The 27,929-nt window shown below is 37.4% G+C and overlaps 1 protein-coding gene across 8 annotated transcripts in view; it reads left to right on the plus strand.

Moving 5' to 3' along the window:
- The window catches only part of GRIA2 (glutamate ionotropic receptor AMPA type subunit 2), a 77,313-nt gene that overhangs the window by 8,867 nt on the left and 40,517 nt on the right, over positions 1–27,929 (plus strand). For all 8 annotated transcript variants that reach the window (XR_004306909.2, XM_085546403.1, XM_085546404.1 and 5 more), the window contains exons 3-4: positions 23,120–23,359; positions 27,441–27,637. Coding sequence is in view for 7 of the 8 variants with exons in the window: in XM_085546403.1 (XP_085402529.1) it covers positions 23,120–23,359; positions 27,441–27,637 (437 nt within the window). In the remaining variant the exon portion in view is untranslated. The remainder of the gene's footprint in view (positions 1–23,119; positions 23,360–27,440; positions 27,638–27,929) is intronic.

The raw sequence follows: 27,929 nt of genomic DNA on the forward strand, positions 1-27,929 counted from the left end.
GTTTGTTACACTCATGTTATCCTAAGTGACCTCAGGCTTCAGAAGCGTGCATACTTTAAGTCCTATGGCATATCTGACAATCTATGAGGGTGCCTCAGATGTACTTGGAAATCTGAATCATTTCCTCAGTCTCGTGAGGAAAGAGTATGTTCATAAACACCCAAACAACTTTTAGAAGCTCTTATGTTTCTGTAGACTGTTAAGTTCTGTTGCAATTAGTTGGTGTTTGTAGTTGAAAGTGTGGCTTATATTAAATCATGACTCAGTCGTTCACAATAAGTATATACTTCCATTATACTCCAGTATGCTGAAGTGCCTCCATTGTCATGGCACATCTGCTTTTCCTTCTGGTTTTGTCCTAGAAATGCTAACAATGTCTTGCTTCACTGTAGGATTTTTTGTTTTCTGTATAGAGTTGTTTCTGGTTCTTTATGGACTCATCAATACAGCAGTTCAACAAGTATTGTGACTGCTAGCCTTAATTTCCATTTTCTGGTGCACAGAATTGTGGTTTCCTGTGCTCATCTTTCTGGCTTTATATTCTACTTCAGGAATGTGCTTTGGTCAGTCTTTGCAGTATTTTGTTATTACATGACTTCTGGAGATGTGGGTGTTGCAGCATTTAGAAGCCATTTTCCAAACCACGTTGCAATTGCCTTAAAAATCCAGAGGTATTAGGGGGGGAAAAAAAAAAGGCCACTGTGCATTTCTCTCTGTTCACGTAGGTGAAATATTTCAACATCAACCTAATTCTGAAGGTTTATTTTTTTGTACTCGTAGCACTTCAAACAGCTCACCAAAACTAGTGTCATTGCTGCAGGACTGTTTAAAAAGACTGTGGAAATAATTCTACTAGTTACTTGGTTCAGACACAGTGGTGGCCTGAAGTATAGAAAGCAGCTGTTTAAGAAGCTTCAAACTGAAGGTCTCAACTAAAATGGTTCCTCTCCAATCCTGGATGACTGAACACACCTGTGACAGAAAGGGGGTGGCATTTGTAGCCACCGTACTTTCTCAGCTGTGGTGCATTTAAACTCTCAGGTTTTTGTGGTGCTCTGGATGCTGTGCAGGTTTCCCACCTTGCTGGTGGAATAGCTTGGTGGTACAAGAAGATGCAGAAGACTCTGGACACTCAAAGGTTGGTGGGAAAGAGGAGCAGATTTTGCTATCTCTGTATGGAACACAGTGTAAGCCAGGGTAGGAAGGGTATTTTGATAGTGTGTGAAGAGAAGTAAGAAGTTATATGATCATGCTTCTTGCTCCTGGAGGTACAAATCTCTGTTTCTCATTAGAGTGAAGTTCCTAATTTTCTCTTGTTCTGGTAGATCTGTGCTTTTCATCCTGATACAGTAACTGTTTATATATATATAAGACTATAGACTTATATATATATACATATATATATATAGTCTTCACCACTTTCAGGAGGGATTGCGGCGTGATTTGTTGGTTGTTTTTTTTTGTTTGTTTGTTTTCTTTGTTTTTTGAATAAGTTCATTATTATCCTGGAGTTCTTATTGGTATTCTATGCTGTATACTGTAGGTGGGAAAAGTTAACACTTCATTTTGAGCTGTGTTGACCATGAGCTATGTGGTATTTGTTTTCCCAGTGGCTCTGGTGGCATCATTGTTTCTAGATTAAATACAGAGTAGAGACTTTAAACTGGGAGTTTTCCCACATGTTCATGAACAGTGCTATGTGAATAGAGATTTAATTTCACTTCCGTGGCAGCTGCATTCATGGACACTTAAATTAACAGGCATTGGATATAAAGATTACAATATTGTTGACAGTGTTTTCTATGAAGGATCGTTGTAGTAGAAATGCTAAGTCACAGTCTGAAGCAGTGATTGATCACCTGGTGGGAAGGCAGGGCCAGGGAGCTCAGGTGCATGCCGTGAACCTGAGTGGCCAGAAAGGGTGAAGCCAGGATCCACCCCTTCCTAGACCTCATTTAGGGTTGGTAGTGGAAATGAGGGTATCCCCTGTTGGAGATTCTGAGGTCTTTCAGGGGAAGAAAATTTACTTACTTCATTTCTGTGTCTATGGCTGCTGTATTTGGGCTTGTTTTCATTTTCTGCAGCCTAGGACTTTGCCATCCTACTATTATTGCTGTACTTTCCATCATGTTACAGCATGGGGAACATCCACAATATGTGCTTCTTGTGATCCTTCGGGCAAAGTTTGTTTCATTCAAAATACTTGCTGAAAGAGTTGGCTGGACAACACGAAGTTGAACTGTGTTTAGGGATGATGTTTTACTTCTGGTAACCTGATAAAATAATATTGCCTTGTTAATTTCTTTGCAGTCTTTATGTAGGAAGTGATTAATCCACATTGTGCTCTGGTTCTCTTAAGGGGAAAGTATGTGACGGCAGTAAAGTACTCAGGTTGCATCTTTCCCTTTTTTCCTGGATTACTGAAGTAAAGAATGGAAGTTCTTTTTAGGGTAACACAGATGAAGAAAGTATGTTTTTATCACTCTTTAGAGGCATGTAATATATGCTGACTTACTTTTTTTCCTGCTAGAAACAGGAAGTAGAACTTCAAAGGAAAGCTGATAAACAAGTAGCCTTGTAAACATCTGGGTTATTCATACAGAGCATGAAAAATGTACATTTTAAACCTCGAAGTTAGAAAATTGGTGTGAATAGCTGTAGTGTTATGCTGTTAAGTAACAAACGAGAGCATCAAGACAAAGATCAATATGACAGTCTTTTTGTGTTGTGTCTGTATCTTTTTACAGTCAGTGAAATAGCAGTGATCGCAAAATCTTATGCAGCCTGCAGGAATAGGCTTACTAGATTATACTTCAAAGTTATTGTTCAGTTGATCTAACTCACCCTGACAGCTACTATAGGGCTGAATCCTGAAGGTCCGTAGTACTGAGCATACCAGCTATGGTTATTTGGAATTGCAAAGCTAAGCAGTGCTATGCTGTGATTCACAGCACTTGTTCTAGGCTTCCCCTTGTGTTTGGTAACAGTTTATCCCATTTTATTTGGCCTCTGTAATTATGTAAACCTAAATACATGGAAAACTTTGAGTTTTAAATTAAGATGTTTTCAAATACAGGGGGTTCACACATGGATGGATGAAGTGAGTTGTTTTTGAATTACTGGGATTGATGATGGGTAGAGACTGTAAACCTAATCCTGTGATGAAACAGAAGGGTATCAGTGTGTGCTACCATACCTTCTGTTTGGCGCACATAGGTTTCCTTCCCATGCAGCAATGGGTTTCTGAAGGGACAGTCAGTGCTTTGTCGTCTCCAAACATGCAGGCAGGAGCTCTGGCCCAGGTCTGAGGTTCCGTGCAGGGCTTCTGAGTCTGCTGTCCAGGGGCAGATACGCTTCTTATTAAAATCATGCCATCTGCTTAGGTGGCAATACTGCCAGCTCTTAGAGGTTGCCTTATACCAACTGACTGCCCTAAATAAACTATAATTTCTTAAAAGCTAGCAATAGTAACAAAATCTTCTCAAAACTCTAGGAGCTATCAAGATAGAAATCATTTTAACTGTTGCTTGTCTTCTTTACAAAATGAAATCTATTCTGGAATCTGTTGGAAAATGTGACTTGAGAAATCCTAGTAAATGGATTGAATGCCTGTGTGTGCACTTTGTCTTTTAAAATTATTCCTCCTTGGGTTATCTTTACATCTTTAACCAGACATGTTTATGGTCTCATTCACCATTTCTGTTTTCTATGGGTTACTCTTTGTATTTGTCTTGCACAATATCAGTGCTTGTATTCTCTTTTACCATGGCATTTACAGGAGTTAAACTTTATGATCCTTGTGGATCTTTTCCAACTTGGGATGTTCTGTGTTTCTTTTTCTCAATATACCCTATTTCTGAGTTTTTCTTCCTTGTCCGTTTCCTTTCTCCTTGTGTGTACTGACCTTTCTCTTCAGTGTGCAAATTGCTTTGAGGCCATGCAGATTAACTGCTGCCAATAGCTGCAGCTGTGATAGAGGCTGGCTAAGAAGTCCTGCTTCCATGGGATCATTTAAGGACTGCTTTGTTCTTCCAGTTAACTCTGTTCCTTTTGTGCATTTCATTAAACTTTTTCCTTTTGAGAAATGGTTAATTTTAGTCACATTTTGTTGTAATTCATTATAAACTGTTGTTCCTCTTAAAAAAACAAACAAAGAAACAAACAAAAAACCCAAAATAATAAAAAAAATCATCTAAAAGTCAGCTTTTAATATTGGAAAACAGCTCTTCAGTTCCTGTGTGGCCTTGCTTCTCACTGTGGTTGCAAGTGGCTGGTTCTTACTGTAGCAACATATGTTTATGATCTTTTATTTCAAACTGTCAAGCATCGTATAAGGCGATAGAGGGAATATGTTATCAGTTAATCTGGGGCATAGTGATCATGAGATGCTAGATTTCTCCTTGTTGAACCATGGAGGGAGACTTTAGCCTCTTTAGGACCATGGTTGAGAGCCTCCCTTGGGAGGTAGTTTTGGAGAGGGTGGGAGCCTAGGAAGGATGGAATACTTTGAGGAAGTTATTTTAAGGGTGCAGGAGCTGACCATCCATAAGACATGGAACATGAGATGATGGGCAAGGAGGCTGGACTGTCTGAACAGAGACGTTTGGCTGGAACTCTAGAGCAAAAGGTAAGATTATGGTCTCTGGAAGAGTGGCCAAGCAACTTAATGATGATTACAGATATGTAGTGAAGCTGTGCAGGGAGAAAATTAGAAAAGCCAAAGCCCTGCTAGAACTCAACTTGACCGCTAAGGTAAAGGACAAAAATAAGTATTTCTGTAAATAAATAAATTGTATAAATATAAATTAAAAAAATAGATTTCCAAGCACATCTTACAGGCCTGCTGTTACTTCTGGGAGAAAAAAAAAAAGCATGGCTATTTTAAGAGCACTCCTGTGTTTGCTTTGTTGTGTTCTACCATGTGTAACAGCAACAGAAGAGAAATATTTGATGCAGGAAATTGTTTTATGAAGTCTGAAATGCGTTAGCATTTTTCTGGAGTTGCATTTTAACTGTCACAATGGTGTAATTCTAGTCTGGGACTTGACATTTCCCTTCAGGAGGAAGCATAAATTGGAGTGACTTGAGCTCCTTTGAGGGCTTTTTAGTATCAGCCAGTCCTTTGTTTGCAATAACATTAGGTAGGCACGAAGGCCTTGTGTTTCTCTAAGGACAGACTCTTGTTTTGGTCTGTGCACTGGTGTTTCATCAGGCTTTAAATGTACTGATTTTTTTTATTTTTTTATTTTTTTTTAAGGTGGACTTCTCTTCAGAATTAAGTGGTTTTTGTGTGTTATTATTTACTTTTTATTTCTTTTTTCCTCATAGTATGGAGGTTTTTTGTTGGCTTTTGTTTCTTTTAACTGCTTACTATAAGACTTAGTTTACTCTCTGTCCGCATTTGAAAAAGCACGTGCTCTTGGATATCACAACATTGATCCTTTGGAATGCAAAGGAAAGGGCAAAAGTTTTTGCCAGTTGATTTGCAACATAGTATGAGTACAAAGCTGAGGATCCTGATTTTGAATGTATGTGGTTATCAATTGGATATAAATCATATGTATAATCACTTTGTATAAATCAGACCCTTACAACTTATGTCTGCATATGTAAAAGACTCACAATCTGATTGTGTATTAATGTTTTTTTCTGAAATCCCCTGAAATCATTTCCTCTAGTGTGTCATATGCTAGAGACAAAGGGAGGACTGAAGATGCTGAGAGTCAAGTTAGAGCAGTTGGGGTGCTCCATCTATACTGGTCTGAATTTGTCGGTAGTTTTGATGGATTTGATCTACATGGGCTTCTTATCAATTACTTTGATTGCTGTAATATACAGGGTATCTAATTTGAGGTTACTTTGTTTAGTGTTCCAAAAGCCTGTTAGTACTCCTGTATTCATAAGAAGGTATTAAGACATTGCCATATGTTTAGTAACTCTGTGAACACCTTCATGATAGAACTCTTCAGCAACTGTAAATAAGAACTAGTTTGTACTGCAGATCATCATCTGCATTTATCTGCATTGCATTCATGTCTGCAATACCTTCTGGGACATCCAGATTACTATTCTAGACATTGCACAGCTGTATTGTAAGTGCTGATCCTTGGCCCCCAAACCTCACAACTAAGGTATAAAATTGAGAGAGATGAAAAACTTTCTTCCATCTTTTCACATACAGTGAAAGTGATGAGTGGAGAGGGATTGAATATTTTACTCAAGGTCATAATGGATGATTACAATACAGCTGCAAATGAGTATAGCTTTCCTAAGGGCTGCTGAAAAAAACATGAATTATGTTTGACAGAAAACTTCATGTTTTTTTTTGACATTGGTTTCATTCTTTATAAGTGAGGGAAAACAGTCCTTGAGAAATATCATAGGGATAAGGAAAAAAGGCAAGAGGGTGTTGAAGGTTGGGGAGAAGGACAGTAGAGAAAATAAGTGGGAGGAGGGACAGAGGAATATGTTAGAGTGCCTTATATAAAAGGGAAAATCAAAGTCACTTTCTCCTCAGCATGATTCAGGTGCTTGATCCTATGCATTGTTTTAAGTAGAGCTAATTAAGAGAGTACTTGCCCTTTTTCTCCTTTTTCTGTTTGTGACCCAAAATTCTATTTTTGATCTTAAAAATTCCCTTTGGGGATGAGAGGAAGAAGGAAACTTCAACAAGATGTTTCAGTTGACAGAAAATGGATGTCTTTTCTTACTTACCCCATTCTTATATCCCTCTCCAGAATCTTAGGTCATTTTTTTAAATCTTAACTACCCCATTACACTGTTTTCAGTCAAAGGTCATTATATTCCATATCATACGTAAAACAACCATTTCCAGTGACAGTATTAATCCTTCATGCAGAGTAACATTAGTATTCTACAAGCTGTCTTTTAGGGAAGAGCTACAATAGGATCCACAAATCATTTTTGGTGTTCTCATAGATTTCTCTGGTAGAGCTCTGATTAGTTTAACAGTATTCTTTGGCTGACCTGGTAGATAGCTACTGTAAGTGTTAGGATACTATACTGAACCGGTGCGTTTAAAGGAGAGAGTTACAGAGCTTAGCTGGTCCCCATATCAGCAAATTGCTTTTCAACTGCAGAAGAAAAAGTAAATTCTCAAACTGTTTTCTTCCATGGCTGGATTATGATCCCTCAGAAAGAGAGTGAGGAAGTTAATGCACTAAGAGGTTTGCTAACTTGCCTGTTATTTGTCTCTGTTTTGTATCAGTGTTGCTCATGATGAAATTACATGCATCTAGTCATGGGGAAAACAGTTCTTCTGTGAGTAGTGTGTAGGCTTTTCTTCAAGCGGAGATGATCTCAAATAATCATCCAACCACTCATGAAATGGGAGTAGTTTCAATTCTCACTTAGCATTTGCAGGTAAGGCTTTGAATAGCGCATCAGTCAATGAGCTGTGTAATAACTAGGAGCTTAAAAATACAGGAAATGTTGGATGGTAAGAAGCCGCAAAGCTAAAATGCCTCTTGTTAAGTGAGAAACTGCTGAAAATTCAATGTTTTGCAATGATATGCTTATTGAAAGTGATTAATGCCACAGAATGAGACTAATTCTCCATATGCTTTTTTTATTTCTTTTTTTTTTTTTTTTTTTCCTAAAATAAATTACTAATCATGGATGGAAACTACTGTTCCCTTTTCTGTGACCAATTGAACATTCAGTCATTACCTTCTTGTTTCTTTGTCCCTGAAGGTCAGGAATCAACTAATTTCTAGACACGGGGCAGAAGAAATTATGTATATAATAAGCTTCCAATTGAGTTACATGAATATAATAATACAAGCACATAATAAAATTTGCTTTTTCTGTTGTTAGATTGTCTAAATGCACTGATTATTTCTTTACTTTCCACCATCTATCATTATTTTTAGTGTAATTCAGACCAAATCTCTGATAGGCTATTCAGTTTAAGACTAGTTGCTAGAATTTCTGTTATAATCTCTCTAATTGCGGAAAAAAACATAGGCAGTTTTCGTCCTTTCACAAGCACCACTAGAGACGGAGCAGTCAGTAATCCAGGACAGAGATATGAAGAAGGCAAGTCCTGTCATCCTAGTATTAATGTTTGCAATTGGTCTTGGATTAAACATTTTAAGTGTTTCGCATCTATGTTCCTGGATGTTATGTTAGTAATAGGAGCTTTTAATGTTAATTTCTCTGCTCAAGTGAAGAAAAATTGAAACATAGGATGTAGACTTTTAAATTAAATAAAAAGTCAAAGGGGGAGGAACTACAGTGTTTTTAAAGTATTAAATTATTTTAGAATGTGTGTGGGTTTTCTGAATAAGACATCAAATGGTAGCAAAGAAAAAGTCCTCATTATTTGCATCATTATTTATGCTTAATATAAAACGGTTGCCCTATGATGTAACTTTGAAGAAAAAACCCAGTACAGTGACATAAAGTGACTTGATAGATAAAACGGCAGTTTTAATAGTTGTAAATTTTGGAATTGGCCAATGGTCAGAATGCACCCTGTGATGGTAATATGAAAAAGGAGCAGAGGGTTCACCTGTTGAATTAATTTAATCTGCCATCTAAATCAGAATAAACCAGTCACTGGTTTATTCTGGGTTTAACCAGGTTAGTTGTAGTTGTCTCCCAGAATATTTGAACAAATTTTCATTGAGGTTTCTCTTTTTCTCCTTAGTCCAGTCTCTACTCAGTCCTCTTCTGACATTTGAAGTGTCTGGTTTGCCAGAAGTACATTGTTTATATTTATCACATCGTTGTTCTCTTCAGAGATTGTTTGCCTCAAGCTTTGTTTATTCTGTTCTTCTCCTAGCTTATTTTCAATTGTCAGCTGGTGTTATATATATATATATATATATATATTTAACAGCAAATATACTTGTCCATAGCTTTCTTCTTTTGTATTTGGTCTTTCTAGAAATTTGATTGACTGAATATCTCTGACAGGAATTTCCCTCAAATATATTAAACACTAAAGTTATATATTTGTATCTTCAAAATCACGTGTTAACATCTTGGCACTGGAAAAAAAAATAATAGTGTGGATTGCCAAGGATACAATCTGTGGAACTGCTGCAGTGCAGCTGCGTACATACTAATGGTGTTTTGGCTGGGGGATGTCTCTGGCTTTTGTGCTAAGCATAATGTAGCTGCATGGGTGTTAGTTTTCTCAGTTTGTGTACTGCTGGAGTTTTCTATGTGTAAGTGTTCTGTCCCCAGTCCTTGTGAGGTAGCTTTTGACGCAAATTCTTTACTATTGTCATATTTACTTTGGATCAAAGGGAACGCAGTCTTTTAAACTTTGGGGAAACTTGATTGTGAACATTATTCAAGACTATTCATTGTTCCACTTTTCTCTACTTCCTAGTTTTCATAGGCTTATTGCAAATTTCAACTAATATAAGTAAAACGTCTTGACAGGGAGTGTAGCACTTACATTACTCAACAGGTTGACGCTCTTAGCTGCTCTTCTTCTTCCACATAAATTAAGTCTGACCTACTGCCCTCTTTTTGTCTTTAGCTTGCTCCACAGTGATCTGCAGCTTGCTGTGATTTTGTAAGAGATGTCATATGCTGCATCCTGTGAGTTGGGACATGAAGGGCTTCCTTTCCTCGACTGCCAGTCACTGAACTGTCACTCAGTGATTTCATCTTCTGTAGGTCCTTTAGGTATCTTCATTTTTTATTTATTTATTTTTTTTCTGAAGTGTAGGCAATGTACCAAAAAGCACCAAACTTGCTGCAAGCCATGGGATCCCAAAGAACAATTTAAAAAGATTGATTTTTCTCCTCTGGCTGAACTGCCAGTATTTGATTGAACATTTAGTGTACCTTGTATGAACCTGCTTCAGGGTTATAGTCACAGGTAGGTGGGTTTTTCTGAAATACTTATTCTTTTGGTTCTTAATTCTTTTCACAGCACATCTGTGGTTTTTATTTTTTCATGGAAGTCACTCAGCTAAAACACTCAACAATGCCTCCATTTTTATTTTTTAATTAAAATGATACTGAAAAGTGTTGTGCTTGTAAAGTAGCTCTCCAGTAAAGATCATATGGTTAATCGTAATGGTAGTTCATTACTGTCATTACATTTGTAGATGGAATTGTGTTGTTGTTTTCAATGGTAAACAAGTATTTCAGGCCTTTAAACACAAAAGGAAATCTCTCCTTAATCTCTGTACGTGTCCCCTCTAGAATGATTTAGGTAATTTTAATGATTTCTGAGGTGTTAGTTTCACTGTTGGTTTTACTTAAAAATCTGCAAAAGCATTTTTCTCTTCCTATACTGTCATTGCATCGCTCTCTGATGTGGGTGCCCTTACTTAATCTACTGGTGTGACTCAGCTGGATGACGCAGACTCGTCTTTTCCTGCATTGAAAAATAAAGGCACTACTTCCTAGTGCACCGTATCATTATCAAAGAGAAAGTGTTCTGCAGAGTTTCAGATTTCAGTTAAAAATGCCAGTAGCCAAAGAGCTTAACTATTGAAAGGCCAAAGTGCTGAGGGATGGGGCTGGGCATATGTTGGTGCTCCAACTGAAAGCTGTTGAGGCCATACCATGTTAAAGGGAGACAGGAGAGCAGGACTGTCAGATGATCACCTCTGAGAACAGTAGCTGTTCAACAATGAAACAGCATTCTTTTTAGCTGAAGTACAGAAAAGGGGCACCTTCTGTGGTTTAGCATGAGAGAAAAATAGGACGTGTGCAATGGAATTATTTAACCTTATGAATTAGATTTTTCCAATGATTATGTAGCTCTTTCTTGGCTTTACCTTTAGGTTTCAGCAGAATTAGTCATTTTCATCCTTCCTGCAAAAGCTGATGCAGATGCTGTAACTGCTACTTAACATCTGTTAATAATTTATTGCTTAAAAGACTGCTTTTACAGCAGTTGGAAACTCTGAGAGTATCTATACAGGTGTACCAAGCAGAAATTGGGATAGCTCACCTGAAGTCAGAAAGTTAATGTGTTATTCAAAAACCCCCAGCAAGAAATGTTCTCTTGCAAACTGACCCCTGTATTCTAGTGCCAAAAGTGCCATTCATGTGCTTTTGTCACTTAATGTTGCAGCTTTCATTGTTTGGGTTTAGCTGCCAATGTCCAATTAGGGCATTGGACTCACTAATGATCAGTGAAAGTGTGCAGCAGGTGGTGCCAGTGGGTAAAATATATGCCCAGGAAGGAAGGAGACTGTTTTGTTTTGTTTAATAAGGTAGTTGTGATAAACACAGGTCAAGTCATACTTTTACATAAAAGATGAATAATGCTCGAGATATACTTAGCTTAAAGTAGTTAGCACATGTTTGCTTAAAATTTGACTTTCATGGTTGTCATTTGAATTTGTCAAGGAAGGCTGTGACTAGTTACACTTATATAAACAAGGTCATTTTACCTCCCGTATTTGTGTGTTAATGGTGGAAAACTATTGGCCCCATCCTCTTGACTCCTGTCCATAAGATATTTATAAGCATTGAAAAGATGCATTTGCAGTGTTCTCCAGGCTGAACAATCCCAGGTACCTTAGCCTTTCCTCATAAGGGAGGTGCTCCATGGCTCTAGTAATCTATGTGTCTCCCTGCTGGACTCATCTCTATAAGTTTCCTGCCTTTCTTTTATTGGGGAACCTGGAACTGGCCACAGTACTCCAGGTGTGGCCTCACCAGGGCAGAGGAGAGGGGGAGGATGACCTCACTTGCCCTGCCATGCTCTTTTTAGTGATCTCCAGAATGCCATTGGCCTTCTTGACCACAAGGACACACTTTTGGCTCATGACCAACCTGCTGTCCACCAGGACACCCAGGTCCTTCCCCACAGAGCTTCTTTCTATCAGGTCAGCCCCTAAGCTGTAGTGATGCATGCAGTTATTTCTCCCTAGGTATGGAACTCTATATTTGCCTCCCATCAGCTTCTTCTCCACCCAGCTCTCCAGCCTGTCCAGGGCTCACTGAAGTCTTTAATTTCTTATTAGCTGTTCTTTGTTTTTTGTTTTTAAACTGTAGATGTGCATCTTTTTCTGATTTGACAGTTACATAAAGAACTTAGAAGCTGTTACAGAAGTATTCCTATTTGATTTGATTTGCATTTTTATTGCTCTTCAGATTAAAAGAAACAATTCATTATTCATATTCATTCCTGTTGTTCTGTATTGAGAATCCAACAGTATGGGCTAACGGTTGTTGCAGAGTTCTGTGTGGGGAAGGGATCTGCCTATAAATCGATGATTGCTTTCAATGGAGAGGTTACAGCTAGGTGAAAATCAAGTGAGAGAGACTGTGCTGATGGGAGAGGATGTAGTTCTCGTACAGAAAAGTTCTGAAGAAAGTACTACAGAAGTGCAAAGAAAGGGAAATAAATATAAGCTGAAATGTTCAGGTTAAACTCCAGAGTAACAAGCCATAATAAATGATACTTTGATTCCATACTGTTTCACAGGAAGTTAGGGAACCCATCTGCTGCTGGTGAAGCTCATTAAGTTTGTCCTTTAAAAATGCATCATCCTTGTTGCATGGTTTTTATCACTGTTAGTGATCTTTAATCAGGCCATGTTCTTCAGAGGGAAATAATGTTTAAACAGTACTCAGTTGTAACTGTTTTGTCATACATGGGTATAATGCAGAATTTCCATTTATTTATTTATTTCTTTTGTAGAAAAGACTGGGTAAACCTATACAACAGAATTGACATAGAATATGCAACTAAAAGAGCTGATTGCAGCTTTCTTTTGTAGGGGTCATAAATTGAAATGAGAGAAAACGCACCTGTGCTTTAGCTGTTGTTTGCCACCTAGGATGAGCCATATGTTTATATAAATGTTATGGAGCAAAGTAGGTGGCATGCCACAGCTGAGATCTAGTGTGTTCTTCTCCACTTTGCAAGCTGTATGCTCTAAAGTACTGTATTTTGTTACATTACATGCTGATCAGATGTACTTATAGAAGCAATTTTAAAAACCTGACATTATACACATTAGAATGCTGTATGTGCAGAAGCTGTTTACTTTGAGCAAACAGTATGAGATACCAGGTGCCCCTGAACAAAGTTATAACATAGGTAGCACTTCCATCAAGTACACTGTGTGGCCTGCAGAGATAATAATTTTAATCATCATCACTGGGAGTAATATAAATATTGTTTCTTAATTTAACTATAGGAAAAATGCCTGAACAAGCAAACATACAAACCTCCCAACGATGTTCTCCAAAATGTGAAATAGCTACTAAATTTCAGGTAGGGAAAACTCTTGAAAGAATATTCCTACTTTCAGTATTAGGGTATACCTGAAGTCTTAACTGTTTAACTTCAACCTCAGGAGCTGTATGGTATGATTTACTGTATTTTGCTAGTGCCTTCTGTTCTCCTCATGAAACAGATAGCCGAATTGTGACCCTTATTTGAAAGTCACAAGCCTTTGAAAATAATGAGAGAGAAGTTAGGTAATATTTCTTTGAGGAATGTCACCTTTAGGATTATTTCAGTCAATTAGGACTTCAAATAAAACACCAAACAAGATACTAATAGCAGCACTGTGCAAGATGTCAACATGGGTAAACAGAATGTCTTTTATAGCTTTTAATGTGAGAACAGATGTAACCTGTTAACATATCAATGTGAAAAATTAAACACTTGAACCTTAATACTTCAATTCTTCAAGTAAATTCGTTTTTAGAATGTTGTCATTGAACAAACCTGAAGCGTTAAACTCATAATAAATGTAAGCAGTCCAATATAATCAGTTATAGTAGTAAACAATTCTATAAAATGTTACTTAGATGTAAATGGAAATAAGCCTTTCATACCTGTTGACAATACGTGGGTACTTCCACCTGAGCCATTCAGTTTGGATTAAGAATGCTTGTTTTGAAGAAAATCACTGACTTTACTACTTTGTTCTTGTTATGGAGTGGTTTTGGAGCACAAGAAATTAACTATTTTTGAATGAAGCAAAGCTTGCAGATTTGTTTCCAGAATCTGCCTGTGGGTGTTTAGTCCAGAAGGCCAACCTGGGGTTAGTCTAGAATAAAACCCCTGAAATGTGTGCGTTTGATCTTCAATACTGACTTTTCATTCTTGAGATTTCTATTGCTTGCTAAGATACACAAGGCATAATACTAATGATCAGAGCATAGAATATGCTGTGAATGGCTCTCCAAGTTGCTGAGTCTTAGTCTTGATTTCTGGTAAGCAGTGCAGATAATGTTTTTTCTAATGACTGTAATGTACTTCTACAGTGATAATTGTCAGCTGATTTAAATTGTTGCATCTCTAGAAACCTGTAGTTTTCTGGAAGGACAATTGCCACTGAATACTTTATTCTGATATTTGATACAAAGGGATAGGTGATTCTCGTCTCAAAGATGTAAATGTACCTGCAAAAGACATTGTCTTGACTAAAGCTGTGCCTGGAAATGGTATTAGTCTCTTGTCACTATTTGCAAGGGAAATTATGAAGCCCTATTTGCAGTTTCTAAATACGGTAGTATTTACTAAGTAGTGTTGGTAAATATTTTAATGATTGTTTATCTCAAATTATGATAAAATTTTAAAGCAAACAGATTGATTCTGGTAAAAAGCTCAAGTTCTGAAAATGAGTTTCTGATTATATCCACAGCAGGCAGTTTTGTGACATTCGTGTCTGCCGTGTTCAGCAGCAGGAAGAGATATTGCTGTATAAGGATGCTGTATGACTTTGTAGCCTGTTTTTGGTGACCTGGGGACAGCATGGGCCCTGGGCAGCATGCTCTAGTATTAAATGTGGAGTTTTGTGGTCCTGCCTGTGGTGGGTGGGGCTGGGGCTTGATGATCCTTGAGGTGCCTTCCAACCCAAGCCATTCTATGATATAGAGGCATCTGCGTAACTTTGATGTAGCGTGGGAGCATACATAATATATAAGGAGGCTTGCTTTCTTTTTGGTGTAACTTGGAAGTTGCCAGGATTTCAGACAGTTTTATGCATTTAATTTATGAGGTCAAGTCAGCTATGAGTTCCTTGTCACTTCCAACATACTGATAGCAGTGCCTCTTCTTGGTTTATTTTATTATTTTAACGTTGTTTGGGTCTGTTGGTTTTAAATGTAGCATTTGTGATCTGTGGGTACAGCTAAGGGAAGTCTGAAGGTGGCATGCCATGCAGCTTTCAAAATCAAACTGTGTATTTTGACATAGGTGATTTACTTTTAATGGAAAATTAGATGGTCAAGTCAAATGCAGAAAGACAGGCTTTTGATATTGACACAGAATTGATAGAGAACCCAAAGGCCCAGAATCTGTGAACCTCAGATGATATCATTGTGCTAAGTGGGAAAATATTTTCACATTGTATTTATGCATGGCAAGGGTTTTCTCTAGACAGTGTCTTATTTCAAGGTATAGTGTACATGCATGCCAGCTTGATCGCTGAGGTTAGCTTCTTCAGAGCCATCCTGGCCAGAACTGCAGCAACTGATTGCAAGGTGCTTTCCTTCCTATGCTTGCACTGAGTCCTCGTTTTACTTTATTGTCCTGATGCTCTCTGTGCTGTTTTATTTTTTGAATAACCTCTTACTTGAAAGAGTTTTATAACCAGAGCAATAACCTGTTCACCCAGGTGTCCTAATTGGGAGGATTTTACTGTATTTCTGATCTGTATTACTAATGATGTTTATTGAATGGTATTTGAATACTTCAGAAATACGTAATGTTTCTGTTACTTCTACACTCCTTGGAAAAATAGGGCATGCAGATAGGAAAGTGTGTCATGTGAGTATTAGATCATTTGTAAAATCACATAAACCCTAGCAATTAGTTTAACAGCTAATTGTTCGAGTGAATGTCATCAGTAAGACATCACAGGAATTAAAGTTTATGTGTGGAACTTCAGCCTCATAAAACAGCAAAAAAGAAAAAAAAGAAAATCACTTGCAAGGTAACTCACCCCTTTGCTACCAGTGGATGCTTTATGTTGGAGCACTGCAGGCTGGAAGTTGTTCCAAATGAAAGAGGGTTCTGGGTTTAGCTGTGAGGAAGTAAAAGTTGTTAGGACAGGGAATCAAGGTCTCATGTGTCTTAGTATTACATTAACCATTAGCTTCTGGAAGATGTTCTCTGCAGTGGTATCTTTATGCCAACATTTCTGGTTAGAGGATTTATTTTAAAAGTGAGTTCAGCCATCTGGAGAGCATGAGCCTTGGGATGGGTAGGGTAGTGAGTCACAGCGAAGTTGATAGTTGTCTGCTGACTGTGTGGGTCTGAACTGGTGCAGGCTGCAGTGGTTTGCACTATGAGGGGCTCCCAGTTCAGAAAGAGATGTAAGTGATAAATGTCTAGGAGTTAATCTCAGCCCTTTTCCTCAGAATAATGGGTACTGCCGGTCACAAATGACTGGCTGGAATATAACAGATTGTTCCCTTACAGCTGTAGTATGAAGTATTTTGAGAATAACTGGTTGCTTACATATTTCTTGCTATACTTCCTCTGCATTTGGAAATCCTCTTATCCTCTTTATTCCTTATAGCAGTTTTCTTAAGACTTATTTTTTATTTTATTTTTTTCAAGACAGCCTCAGTTCCTTCTTTCATAAGAGCTGACTTCTCCATGGCTTGTAGCCTGGCTCTGAAAAGCCAGTGGTTTCCTCTTAGATTTCATTACCTTCTCCTGCATCAGGAGGTGGTACTTGTTGGACACTTACAGTGACAAATTTTGTTACTGAAAGGTTATAATCGTTCAGGAAGGTACAAACAAGTGACAAAGGCAGACAGATTTATAAGGTGACTAAATCTGAAGGAAACAAATACAATGAAAGTCAAATTTCATTCAGTGGAAATAGCGTGGTTTTTTTTATTTGAGGGAGTGGGGGGAGAGAGTTGGGTGATGCAGGGTAGGGAAGCTTCCAGAAGAATGTTTTGGCTTTTGGAGACAAGGTAAAATTACATTTGTTATCTAAAAGACTTGCCAGGTCACCAGATTCAGAGCTTAGGAAGACTTGTATTTTTGGCTGGTAGTATAGAATTACAGTATATTATTGTAGTATAGAATGGCTTGAGTTGTAAGGAACTTTAAAGATCATCTGGTTCCAACCCTGCTGTAGTCAGGGTTGCCCCCCACTGGATCAGGCTGCCCAGGGCCACATATAGTCTGACCTTGAAATCGGGGTCAAGACAAATACATCAGCATCCTACAATGTCAGGCTGAGAGAGCTGGGACTCTTCAATCTGCAGAAGAGAAGGCTCTAGGGAACCTAATACCAGCCTGAAGGAGTCTACAGGAAAGCTGGGGAGGGACTTTTTAGAATGGCAGTTAGCAACAGGATGAGGGGAAATGGCTTCAAGCTGGAAGAGGGTAGATTTAGACTAGGGAAGAAATTCTTTACTGTGAGGGTAGTGAGACACTGGAACAGGTTACCCAGTGAGGCTGTGAATGCCTGCTCCCTGGAGGCATTCAAGGCCAGGCTGTTTTATAGCAGCCTGTCTAGAGAGAGGTGTCCCTGCCTGTAGCAGGGGGTTGGAACTAGGTGATCTTAAAGGGCACTTCCAACACAAACCATTCTATGATTCTGTGATCCAGAGAGCTCTGTAAGGATTCATTGGATTATGAGCTTTATTCTTCATGAAAAGACTTGCATTGCATTTTAATTTTATTACAGAGTTCTTACTTTATTCATAAAAAGCATAATTGTGTTATCATGGTTCTTTCAGCGGTGTTTGCAGTGATTTCTTTTGCATCATGGTAATTGTCCTAGCAATGAAAAAGACTTTAAAATGCTTACAGTACACAGCTAAGCAATATGTAATTGAATGCAACTGTTATTGAAACAGACTGTTTTTCTGACCTGTTGTTTCTGTCTGAGCATGATGTTTATTTACCACCTTCATTACCGCAGCATTAGCATATAAAGAAGCTGTGCCATACCATCATGTACTTTACTAACAGATGGCCCCTAACTTCTTGGATGCTTTTTTGTACTTGCCAAAAATATCATATATTGGCACGAAATTTCTTTTCTCAGCATGAAGTATGATTGACTGGTTGAAATAAATTAATTTGCCTCTCTGAGCTGGTCTCTGAGCTGGTTTTGCACTGCAGCAGCCCGGGTTTTGAATCTTATATTTCACAATGATCAAAGCCTCTGCTTCTGAAAATAGTGTGGAAAGTTCCACTCAGCCACGTGATGTCTGAACAGTTGAGTTCATAGCAAAAAATACTGAAGACCATGTTTCTGTTAGAGAGGTGGCTCCACCATAGTGGTTCTCTACTAATATTACATATATATATATGTATGTATGTATATTATATATAGTTTGTTTTCTTCTCTCTCTGATGCTGTGACAATTTCCTTTGCTGCCTGTGTGCAAAACGGAAACCTTCTTTCTGTTACTGATTCTTTGTTTACTGACGGCCAAGGTGTTGCTCAAAGTTGCAAATTCAGCACAGCAGCACAAAATATGAATTAGGAACCCATTACATGAGATGCATGGTGTCCATTTCATTCCTTATATATGTATGTGTTCTCAGTATTTGATATTCATCTGTCCAAGTGAGTCTGGTTGTTGTCTCATTTGTTTATAAACTGTGTGTGTGTATACACACGCAACCTACAAAGAGGTTGGATACACAGTTTCAATCAGTATTGAATGACTATGATTCCATACATGCATTTTCATAAATGCTTAGAAAGAAGATTAAAATCCACATTAACAGGCTCTGGGGTTAAAAACAGCAAAAGGAGAGGTGAACACTCCTCTGTTCCTTTGTCTTCCAGAAATGCAGCATATTTTCAGTTCTTATTACCGCTGATGTTTTAAGTGTCATTGATTTGCCACTCAGTTTTGCTAAGAGATACCCTGGGAGTTTAAAATACCAGACATTATTTGTTATTGGTTTTTTTTGTTTTTTCCCCCCCCCCCCCGCGTATTTTTGAGTCCTAGCATAAAACTTTGGCATTTTGTCTTCCTGAGAAGAAATTTATCCTTCACATCTATAACATAACAGTATAATCTGAATGGGTAAAACTGACCACAGAGGCAATACAGAAAACCAGTAACAGAGAATTCTGTAGTCTGGGAAAATGCATATAATATGCTTTCTGCTATGCTGCGTTTTTCTCAGTAGTTTTGGAAGCATTGCATGCTTTTTTCATTCTCATGATGATTTTCTGATGCAGTTTCAATCATATGTGAATTCTCTTGGCTGCTGTAGGGCTTGCTTATTTATTATTTTTGCTGCTATTGTTCAGTATATTGTTTGTGGCTCCTTTCTGCTGTCTGTTGGTTCTTCATGTCGCCTTTCAGAGGCTGAAATCAACAACCAGGCAATCGATTTCTATGTTTTGTTCCTGGCTGCTTCTGACACACCTCTATCAGCTTTACAGACCAGGAAAAATTTCTTTGCTTTGTGTCCTTCTGCAGAGGCTGTGCCTGTTTCTTCACACTATAGTTTTGTTCACTTATGCAGAAGAGAATGACTGGACATGGTTAAATAATATGCACTAAAGGCATTTTTCCCTTTGTTAATATTGAAGATATTCTGTAGAATTTAATAGATGAAAGAGGATAATGTAGTGGAGAGTGTGAAAATAAAGTAAGCTATGAGTACATTACAGTAAAAAGCAGAAACAGGTATAGGTAGTTTTTGTCTTCCTTTGACAGGACGCGAATTCTCATTGCAGACATAAGCTTAATTTTGTGTGCATTGAATAAATCAAGGCCTTAGTGTTTGGAAAAAAAGACTAGGAGGACAGATCTTCAGTGTTTGGGAAAACAAGAGCAAAATAAATCTTTGCTTCTTAGTTAGATGAACAAGAATAGTTCAAATGGAAAATGTAGAGTTCTTAGCAATTCCAAGTAGGTTTTGTTATAGTTATTTCTCAGATACTTTGAACATCCCCTATTTCTTGGTATCCCCCATTGTTTACTAGTCTAAGCAAGTCTGCCTAGAAAAATGATGAGAAAATTAGCATATCTTATTTTTGTCCTCTTGTTGCTCTGTAGGCCACTGACTATGTCTGGGAAGAATGTAAACCTAAAGAGAAATGCTTTGTATAGAAGAGCTTGAAAGAAATTAATCCTGGCAGTTGTTTATGATGTCTAATAAAATGTCTTCCATGTTTCAGTGACTTCTGAGTCCTTATCACCATGATTATATATTTTTTTTAACTCTAGTAATCATGAACAACATGTGATTAGCTTTTATAATAACTAACATATTCCAGTAATAACAACATGGCTGTAGATTTGGTCTGATGTGGGAATCCTGCCAGAAAGATCTACACTCTCTGCATTATCCCCTGGATCACCACTGTGTACTTAAAAAATATTCCCCCTTCTTTTCCTTCCTGACCTCAGAGCGTAAGTGTCCCAAAATAGATGCAAGCATTTATCTTGTGACTAAATAATTATTTTAGCAAGCTTTTATTACATTGCGCAGATGCCCTCCCACTGATCTTTAATAGGAATTTCACACATGCAAGCATAGAACTGAGGTATATTTCAGTGTTCAACCATAACACTGATCACTGCTGATGAACTTTTGAAGTTTATCCTGATTTTCAGATAACCCAAGTGGCTTAACATCTGCTAGTGTGCAGTATGTCCTTACTTAAAAGATTTGTATTAGAGTTTTGTTCTAATGTTTGGGCACTCTTGCTTAAATTAAATGATTTTATATCTTTGTTGTGGATTTCTTAATCATTTGAGAAATACATGATTTTTATGATTTTACACTGATAGTAATGGGGATTGAGTACTCATGGATTTCAGCTTTTAAACTGCTGTAAGCAGATGGAGATGCAATTGCTTCACTTCCTCAGTCACAGAATGTGCTTTGTTCTAATCACTGGTTTGGTGTGGGAGAGATCGAGACGATGTCACTCAGCTTTCTCAGATCATGCATACAATTATGGTTGGGTAATTTTCTGAATGTAAGGACTGTGAGTGATAAGACTCAGAGGTCTTTTCTGAAGAGTGTGGGCTGGTTGCACATTTTCCCCTGAATGGGTAAAGAGCTCCTTCATTATTCAAGCACAGTCCAGTGGTATTGGCAGGTAACTTAAACAGAAAAAGCTGTTTAGAAAATTCACAGCCCTTTTCAGAAGACAAGCAGAAATGGGTGTAAACTTGAGCACAGGAAATTTTGCACAAATATGTGAAGGAGCTTCTTCATGGTAAGTGTGATGGAGCACTGGAATAGGTGCCCAGGGAGGTTGTGGGTTCTCCTTCTCTGGAGATCTTTAAGACCTGCCTGGATGCCTACCTGTGTAGCTTGCTGTAAAGAGCCTGCTTCGCAGATGGGTTGGACTCAGTCTGTAGAGGTCCCTTCCAACCTCTACGATTCTGTGATACCATTTGACAGAGCAAATTCTCAGTGACAAAGCACTACTTTTTGACATACCACAGTTAGCTATGCGTTTTCACCAGCCGTGATCTAGAGCCTGCAACCGCACTGTGATGGCATCCTCTGGTTTCCATCGATATTCAGCGAGCATCAGTTTGAGCAAGTGCAGTGTTTTCCGCACTGAGGAATTCGGAAGCACTCTTTCGCTTCATACACACTTCCATATGAGCTGCCATTCTGTCAGACTGTCTCTATGCTGCCATTTGTCACGTGACAATAAAATGTAACAGAATATTGATGGGAATGTTCAACCTCTTCTGACATACCACCAACATCTGTCACCAGCATTGCTGGCCAACATAATAAAATAGGAAGCTTTACTTTCATAACAGCACTTGTAAATATTGTGTTTATAATAGACGAGGTCTTGTACTCTTGTTCTGGAAGACTGTGCAGCATCCTTTTTGCATGGAGGTATCAGTCATCACTGTTTTTTAGTCATTTGTATCCTCTCACCTGAGGGGAAATTCTGACCTATTTAAAGTTAACAGGAGAAGTGTTGAAGTTGTTGGACCCAGAATTTCATCCAGGCTGTTTAGATGCTTTTAATCAAGTGTAGAAGTTGTTTGAGATCTGTGCTTGCCAGGTTCAAGAGATGTCTGGACAGTGCTCTCAGTCATATGGTATGACTTTTGGGTGGTCCTTTGTAGAGCCAGGAGTTGAACTCGGTGATTTTTATGGATTTATTTCCCCTCACATTATTATGTGATTCTATGCACAGTAAGTAGAAATGAAAAATTCAGTGTTCTAAATAGATGATCCTAACTTATCCTGGCTATGTGGTGATTTATACCTATGAGCAGGTCAGGTGTAGCAGGGTTTGCAGCGAGGTTGGCTAGATGCTTTGTCTAAAAGGGTTTGTCTCTTGTTCAAGGTGAGAGTGTGCAAGCCAAAGAATGCGTAGGTGATATCTCAGAATTAATCAGAGAGGATTTTTTCCTTACTCCGTCCTGTTTTTAAAACCTAGGCACTAATGTAACTTGCAATTATCAAAGAACAGGTTGACCCAGAAGAACTAGCTCTTCTCTACAGTCTGCATTTATTAGCAGTGTTCATCAGTTGCCTCGAATTCTCTCAAATGATAAAAATTTAATAATCAGCATGTTATTTACATAAGGTTATTCTTTCTGCAGCATGACTGCAAGTGTCATCCAGGAAGACCAGCTTTTGCTGAGTCTGAAAACACAGAGAATTAAAATAATGCCTGAAAATCAGGAGTTTAAAGCAAATCAACTCAATTTTCTGCAGCTAAGAGATTTGTTTCTAGTTCTGGCTTTAAACTTCTTTATTTTTAAGTTGAGGAAATATAAAAAATTATACAAAAAGCTCATGGAGCCTTGATATGAGAACCAATTTATTTCTAACCTGATAAAAAAGTTATCTGCTTCCTTTGGTGGTATGTGTGGTCACAGTGACTCGTTTTATAAATTTCAGCTGCCACTGATGCTTATATACCACTATTCTTTACAGTGTAAGTTGAATTGAAGTTGGTTTGACTTGGTGCATTTAATTTCTAAATTAATTAGGCTGCAGACTACACCTTTGATGTTTGTTGTTGTTTCTACTGGAAGCTTTATATTACTGATTTATAATATTAACACATAATTATCTCCATAACACAGCATTGCTGTTCTCTCCCATTGTGGAATTAGACAACTTCATTATTTCTAAGATATATGTATATATATGATAGAATTCTCAATGCATTTCTGGAAGAAAAAATAATCTCACCTAACTGGTTTCTTTTTTCCCTCCTAGTCTGCTCCCAGTTTTCAAGAGGAGTTTTTGCTATTTTTGGATTCTATGATAAGAAGTCTGTAAACACCATAACATCGTTCTGTGGGACTCTTCATGTTTCCTTCATAACTCCGAGCTTCCCGACGGATGGAACACATCCATTTGTCATTCAGATGAGACCTGACCTCAAGGGAGCTCTCCTTAGTTTGATTGAATACTATCAGTGGACCAAGTTTGCATATTTATATGACAGCGACAGAGGTGAGATCCAGTTTTAATCTGTATGTTGTTTGCTTGATGTCTCTTGCTAAAAAGCCAAATTTGCCATAGAAAATGAAGAGAGGAATACAGAAGAAACATTTAAATTTAGAAAAAATTTCTTAGGATATGAAAATAGTTTAAATGAGAATGAAATGATAGTGTGCATTAGTAGAATTTCAAGTGTGTTCTGATAAGTTATGAGATCACTTGCTTGCTCTGAAGCGAGTCTCACTTTTGTGAGATTGTAAGGTGGTTCATTGAATGTTAAACACACCAGTTTATTGAGTAATGGAGTAATGTTAAATTCTCTGCCTTCTGATGCTCTTTTACATGTTACAAGTTGTTCAGAAGCCGAAGGGGCTACCTCAAAATAGTTCACTGTCACTGTTCTGAGCCCTAAAGTAAGAAAAAATAAAGCTGACATGTAGCCTTCAGCAGTAACGTCATGTGGGGTGATGAACCCTAGACTCATTTCTGTTGCAGATCCTTTTCAAATGATCACATTAGAATCTGAAACAGTCACCGCCATTTTAGAAAGAACAGATGTGAAACTAGTTGCTCAGCTAATACTATTTCAGTCATCTAGCAGTGTGTGGTACATGACCTGCATGTGGTTTATATGTAGGAAATAGTGAAAAACACCATGTTGCCACACTGGCTGAATGGCTGGGAATAACAGCACAAAACTTTTGTTTGTAGTCACCTTTTGGTTATGCCTTTCTTTTGTATCTGTTTGCTTTAATTGAGGCAAGGCACCCCAGTGATAACGAGCTCCAACGCATGAAATTCCTGCCTTTATGCTGAGTGAAATCAGTGCTCCCACTGCCTGCTCTAGGCCTATCCTGCAGAGTCAAGCAGCATGTAGGCAGCACTTTTGATGACATCAGACCCTGAATAGACAGGGTTCACACTTCCTCCAAATGCTTTTATTTAAGTGTTAACGTGATATATATTTAAAGAATTACATATAGTTTTAGATAGTCCCTCCTTCAGGAATGAGATGAAAAAGACTGCTTGTGGAAGCTAATAGGAATTAGTTTAATGACTTATTCCAAAAGAATCATTTATTGCTACTTTTACAGCTCCTCTGTGCTTAGAGGCTGACTGAATGAAGTGCAGGACAATTTCACATCTCATTCCTGTCTGTAAGAAGTGAGGCCATTCGGTGGATGCATGTCCAAGCTATTACTGGTTTAATGTGGCACTTTGTGTCATATAAAGTGGCTTACGCTTTATCCTCCTTGCTTTCTCTGTGTTGCCAGAACTGAGCAGTGCAGTTTGGAGAAAGTAATGACATGATTGTAAGAAAAGTTCTCTTTATAACAGAACTGCTAATTTAGTCAGCCTCTTTTCATTCCTTCCTTTCAGAACTCACAGAATTAACAGTCTGTGACATCTTAACTGTAAGTGGTTCAGGTACATGAAGTTCCCAAACAGAAATACTCAGTCACAACCAGCAACTGGAGTTGTTAGAATTATGTCCTCTGCAGGTTTTCACTTCCTTTAACCTGTACAGATAATTCTTTAAAAGCAATGCTGTAAATGATTTTTTTTTTCTTTCATTTTCCATTGTGTTGTTGCTATCAGAGTAAACTAAATTGTTTGATAGATCTCTCACCTCTAAAAAGCAAGAAATTTGCTTACTGCAGAGGGTACTCCAAAAAAAAAGGAAATCCTAGGAAAAATGGAAGATCAGAAGAAAAAAAGAATAGAAACTCCTTATAATGGGTAGTAGTAACATTAACAACCCTCATTAAATTAGTCTGTGCCTGGTATTCTGTTTGGTGCAAAAGTTACTTATAAGGGCATGTTCAAAAATGTGAAATCTACTAAATCAGAATTGAAACAATGATTCAGATTATATTCAATGTCTTGATATGATTCAATTTGCCTTGCTAATTTTTTGAATCTTTTTATTATAATTTTTTTTTTTTTGCTATTATTATTTTTCAGTTGTGTAGGGGAAGAAGCAAAGCTGTTAAACATAGGAACAGAATGCAAACTAAACCAATAACATGCACTGCAAAAAATATCGTATCCTTGATAGGGTCATCACTATTGAATTACAAGTAAGGATGATTTTACATTGCCAAATGTGCAAATAAAACTAGGCAAACAGTACACTTCATAATGGAGAATTATAAAATTAATTTATTTGAAGTGAAAGGAGATTTTGAAACATTTCTCTTCTTTAAACCAAGCCCATAGGAATTAATTAGCGCACTGCACAGGTATGTTCACACATGCTAGAATTTATTCTTTTTTAGGAACCTGCAGAAACATTTGTTTCTGAAAGTTAGTTTAATTTTCCATTCTCTTTTTTTTTTTTTTCCCTAATTGTTATGCATTGAAATTATCATTGCTTGCTTCATCCAAAGTGTATTTTTCCAAGGTGAGCTATACTTGTACCTCTCAGAATAAGATTTCCCTTTTATAGTACTTGCTCTTGATGTTAGGTGTTATTCAGCAACTGAGTGAGCTGCACATGACTACTTTAAATATCACAGAGTTGCATAATAATAAAGAAGTTGTCATTTCCTCTGGAAAATGCCTTGATATTTCCTCCTGAAGTTGGAACAAAATCTTCCACAATAATACAGTCTTAATACTCATTTCAAGAAGTAAAACCATAAATCTAAAAACAAAATTGAATGTGGGTTTTATATTCCTGGGAACACAACATGGAAAATCTGCAATAGCAGGAATTGTTTCCTTGTCTTGCATGATCATCCAAAAGAATTAAAAAGGAATGAAAGTAAAAACAATTGCCATTAAGTACTTTTTTTTTTTTTTTTTGAAGTATAGAATTACTTTTAATAGCTTATAATATTTTGAGATACTCTTTACATCTTTTAGTGTACTTCTGTTAATTATCTTTTTTTGGGAAATGGCCACTTTAATGTGTTATGAATAGGTTGTGAGTGCCCTTGGACTGTAGTTGTCTATTATTCTAAAATACTCATTGCGTGACATTTAGAACTTCCTATCAGTCTTTTTTAAAGTCAGTATAGAAAGCCAGAATTATATGACATATTATTGAAATAATACTTTTGGAAACCTGCCATTTTCTTCCTTTGCTGATGACCAGTCTTATATGTATTGCTGTACGTTATTACTACTTTCACTTGGGAAGCTGAATTGCTAAAACTGGCTAATGTAATGATGTGTTTACAAACTTTGAGGCAAATTGACTCTTAGCACTTTCTTTCTACAGTTATGTTCGTAATCACTGTCATTTCTCATGAAATTTATCCTTGAAGCTTCCTTTTACATGCCTTTTCATTTCTTTACATACAAATCTATGTTTTTGTTCTCTGTTACTTAATCGTTAAAAAGGAAAAATTAGTCAAGTGAAATCTTCGCTGATTTTACAGTGATTTAGAGGCAGTTGAAACTGTGCAGACCTTATGGCTTCCTGGCAGAAAAATACCAAAATGCTAAAATAGCAGCAAAAATCTATAGATGCTAGGCCTACTAATTTATATGGAAAAAAATATACATATATAATCAAATTTTCTTTCATTATCATAGATTAGTTGTGGTCCACAGAAACAATTGCTCAGTTATCCAGGTTATGAGTGTAGGCAACAGAAAAAAAATAACTTCTCATCGCTCTAGAATGTGAGAGTTTTGCCACAGGCCTCAGTGAGATCAGGATTTAAATAGGTTACTGCGCAAGTATTGAGAGCAGGAAGAGTTAAGTAGGATTTAGTAATAAAGATCTGATCCTCTTTCTGTAATTGCATCCTTTTTCTCCTGGAAGACCTCATTCTGAGTGTATAGGATCCCAGCAGTGAATCAGTGAATTGGCAGAATTCCCTTCTGAAAAATGTTGAATTAAAACCAAAATATTGTCTTTATAAGGCTCTGTTCTGATCTCTTCCAGAGGTTTAAGTAGAAGTTTCACGTAAGTAGAATGTTGGAACCTACTGTTTTCATTTCTGATTCCTAACTGTGCATGACAGTTTAAACATGTAATGGTGTAATCTTAAATAAGTAATCTCATAAATCATCTTCTAGAAGCTTGTTATTCCTGAGACTTTGTCAGTTATATCTTTTGCTTTCTCCTGCACATCACTAGGGTTATCAACATTGCAAGCTGTGCTGGATTCTGCAGCTGAAAAGAAGTGGCAAGTGACTGCTATCAACGTAGGAAATATTAACAATGACAGAAAAGATGAAACCTACCGTTCACTATTTCAAGATCTAGAAGTGAAAAAGGAAAGGAGGGTGATTTTAGACTGCGAGCGCGATAAAGTCAATGACATTGTTGATCAGGTGTGCTATTCCCTATTTTTCAGTTGTGGCAATTATTTATGTTCTATAAAAAGCACAATGAGTTCATTTCTGTTGATCCTGTTTTTGTGATCATTATGCATCTTTTGGAAGTGACACATTTCTGTTGAGAACCACATACGCATTGGACAGAAAGAGAACGTGCAAATCCTATAATTGTTCCTTCTGTTCAAAGGCAGGATAATTCTGTCTGGATCATCTGGTATGGCTTTCTATCCTGATTATTTTTAAAAAAATCTCATTAAGGCTATTTTGCAATCTGTCTAGGTATTAT

Source organism: Coturnix japonica, chromosome 4 (assembly GCF_054131305.1).
Source record: "Coturnix japonica strain WE chromosome 4, WE-NBRP24, whole genome shotgun sequence".
Classification (NCBI taxonomy): domain Eukaryota; kingdom Metazoa; phylum Chordata; class Aves; order Galliformes; family Phasianidae; genus Coturnix; species Coturnix japonica.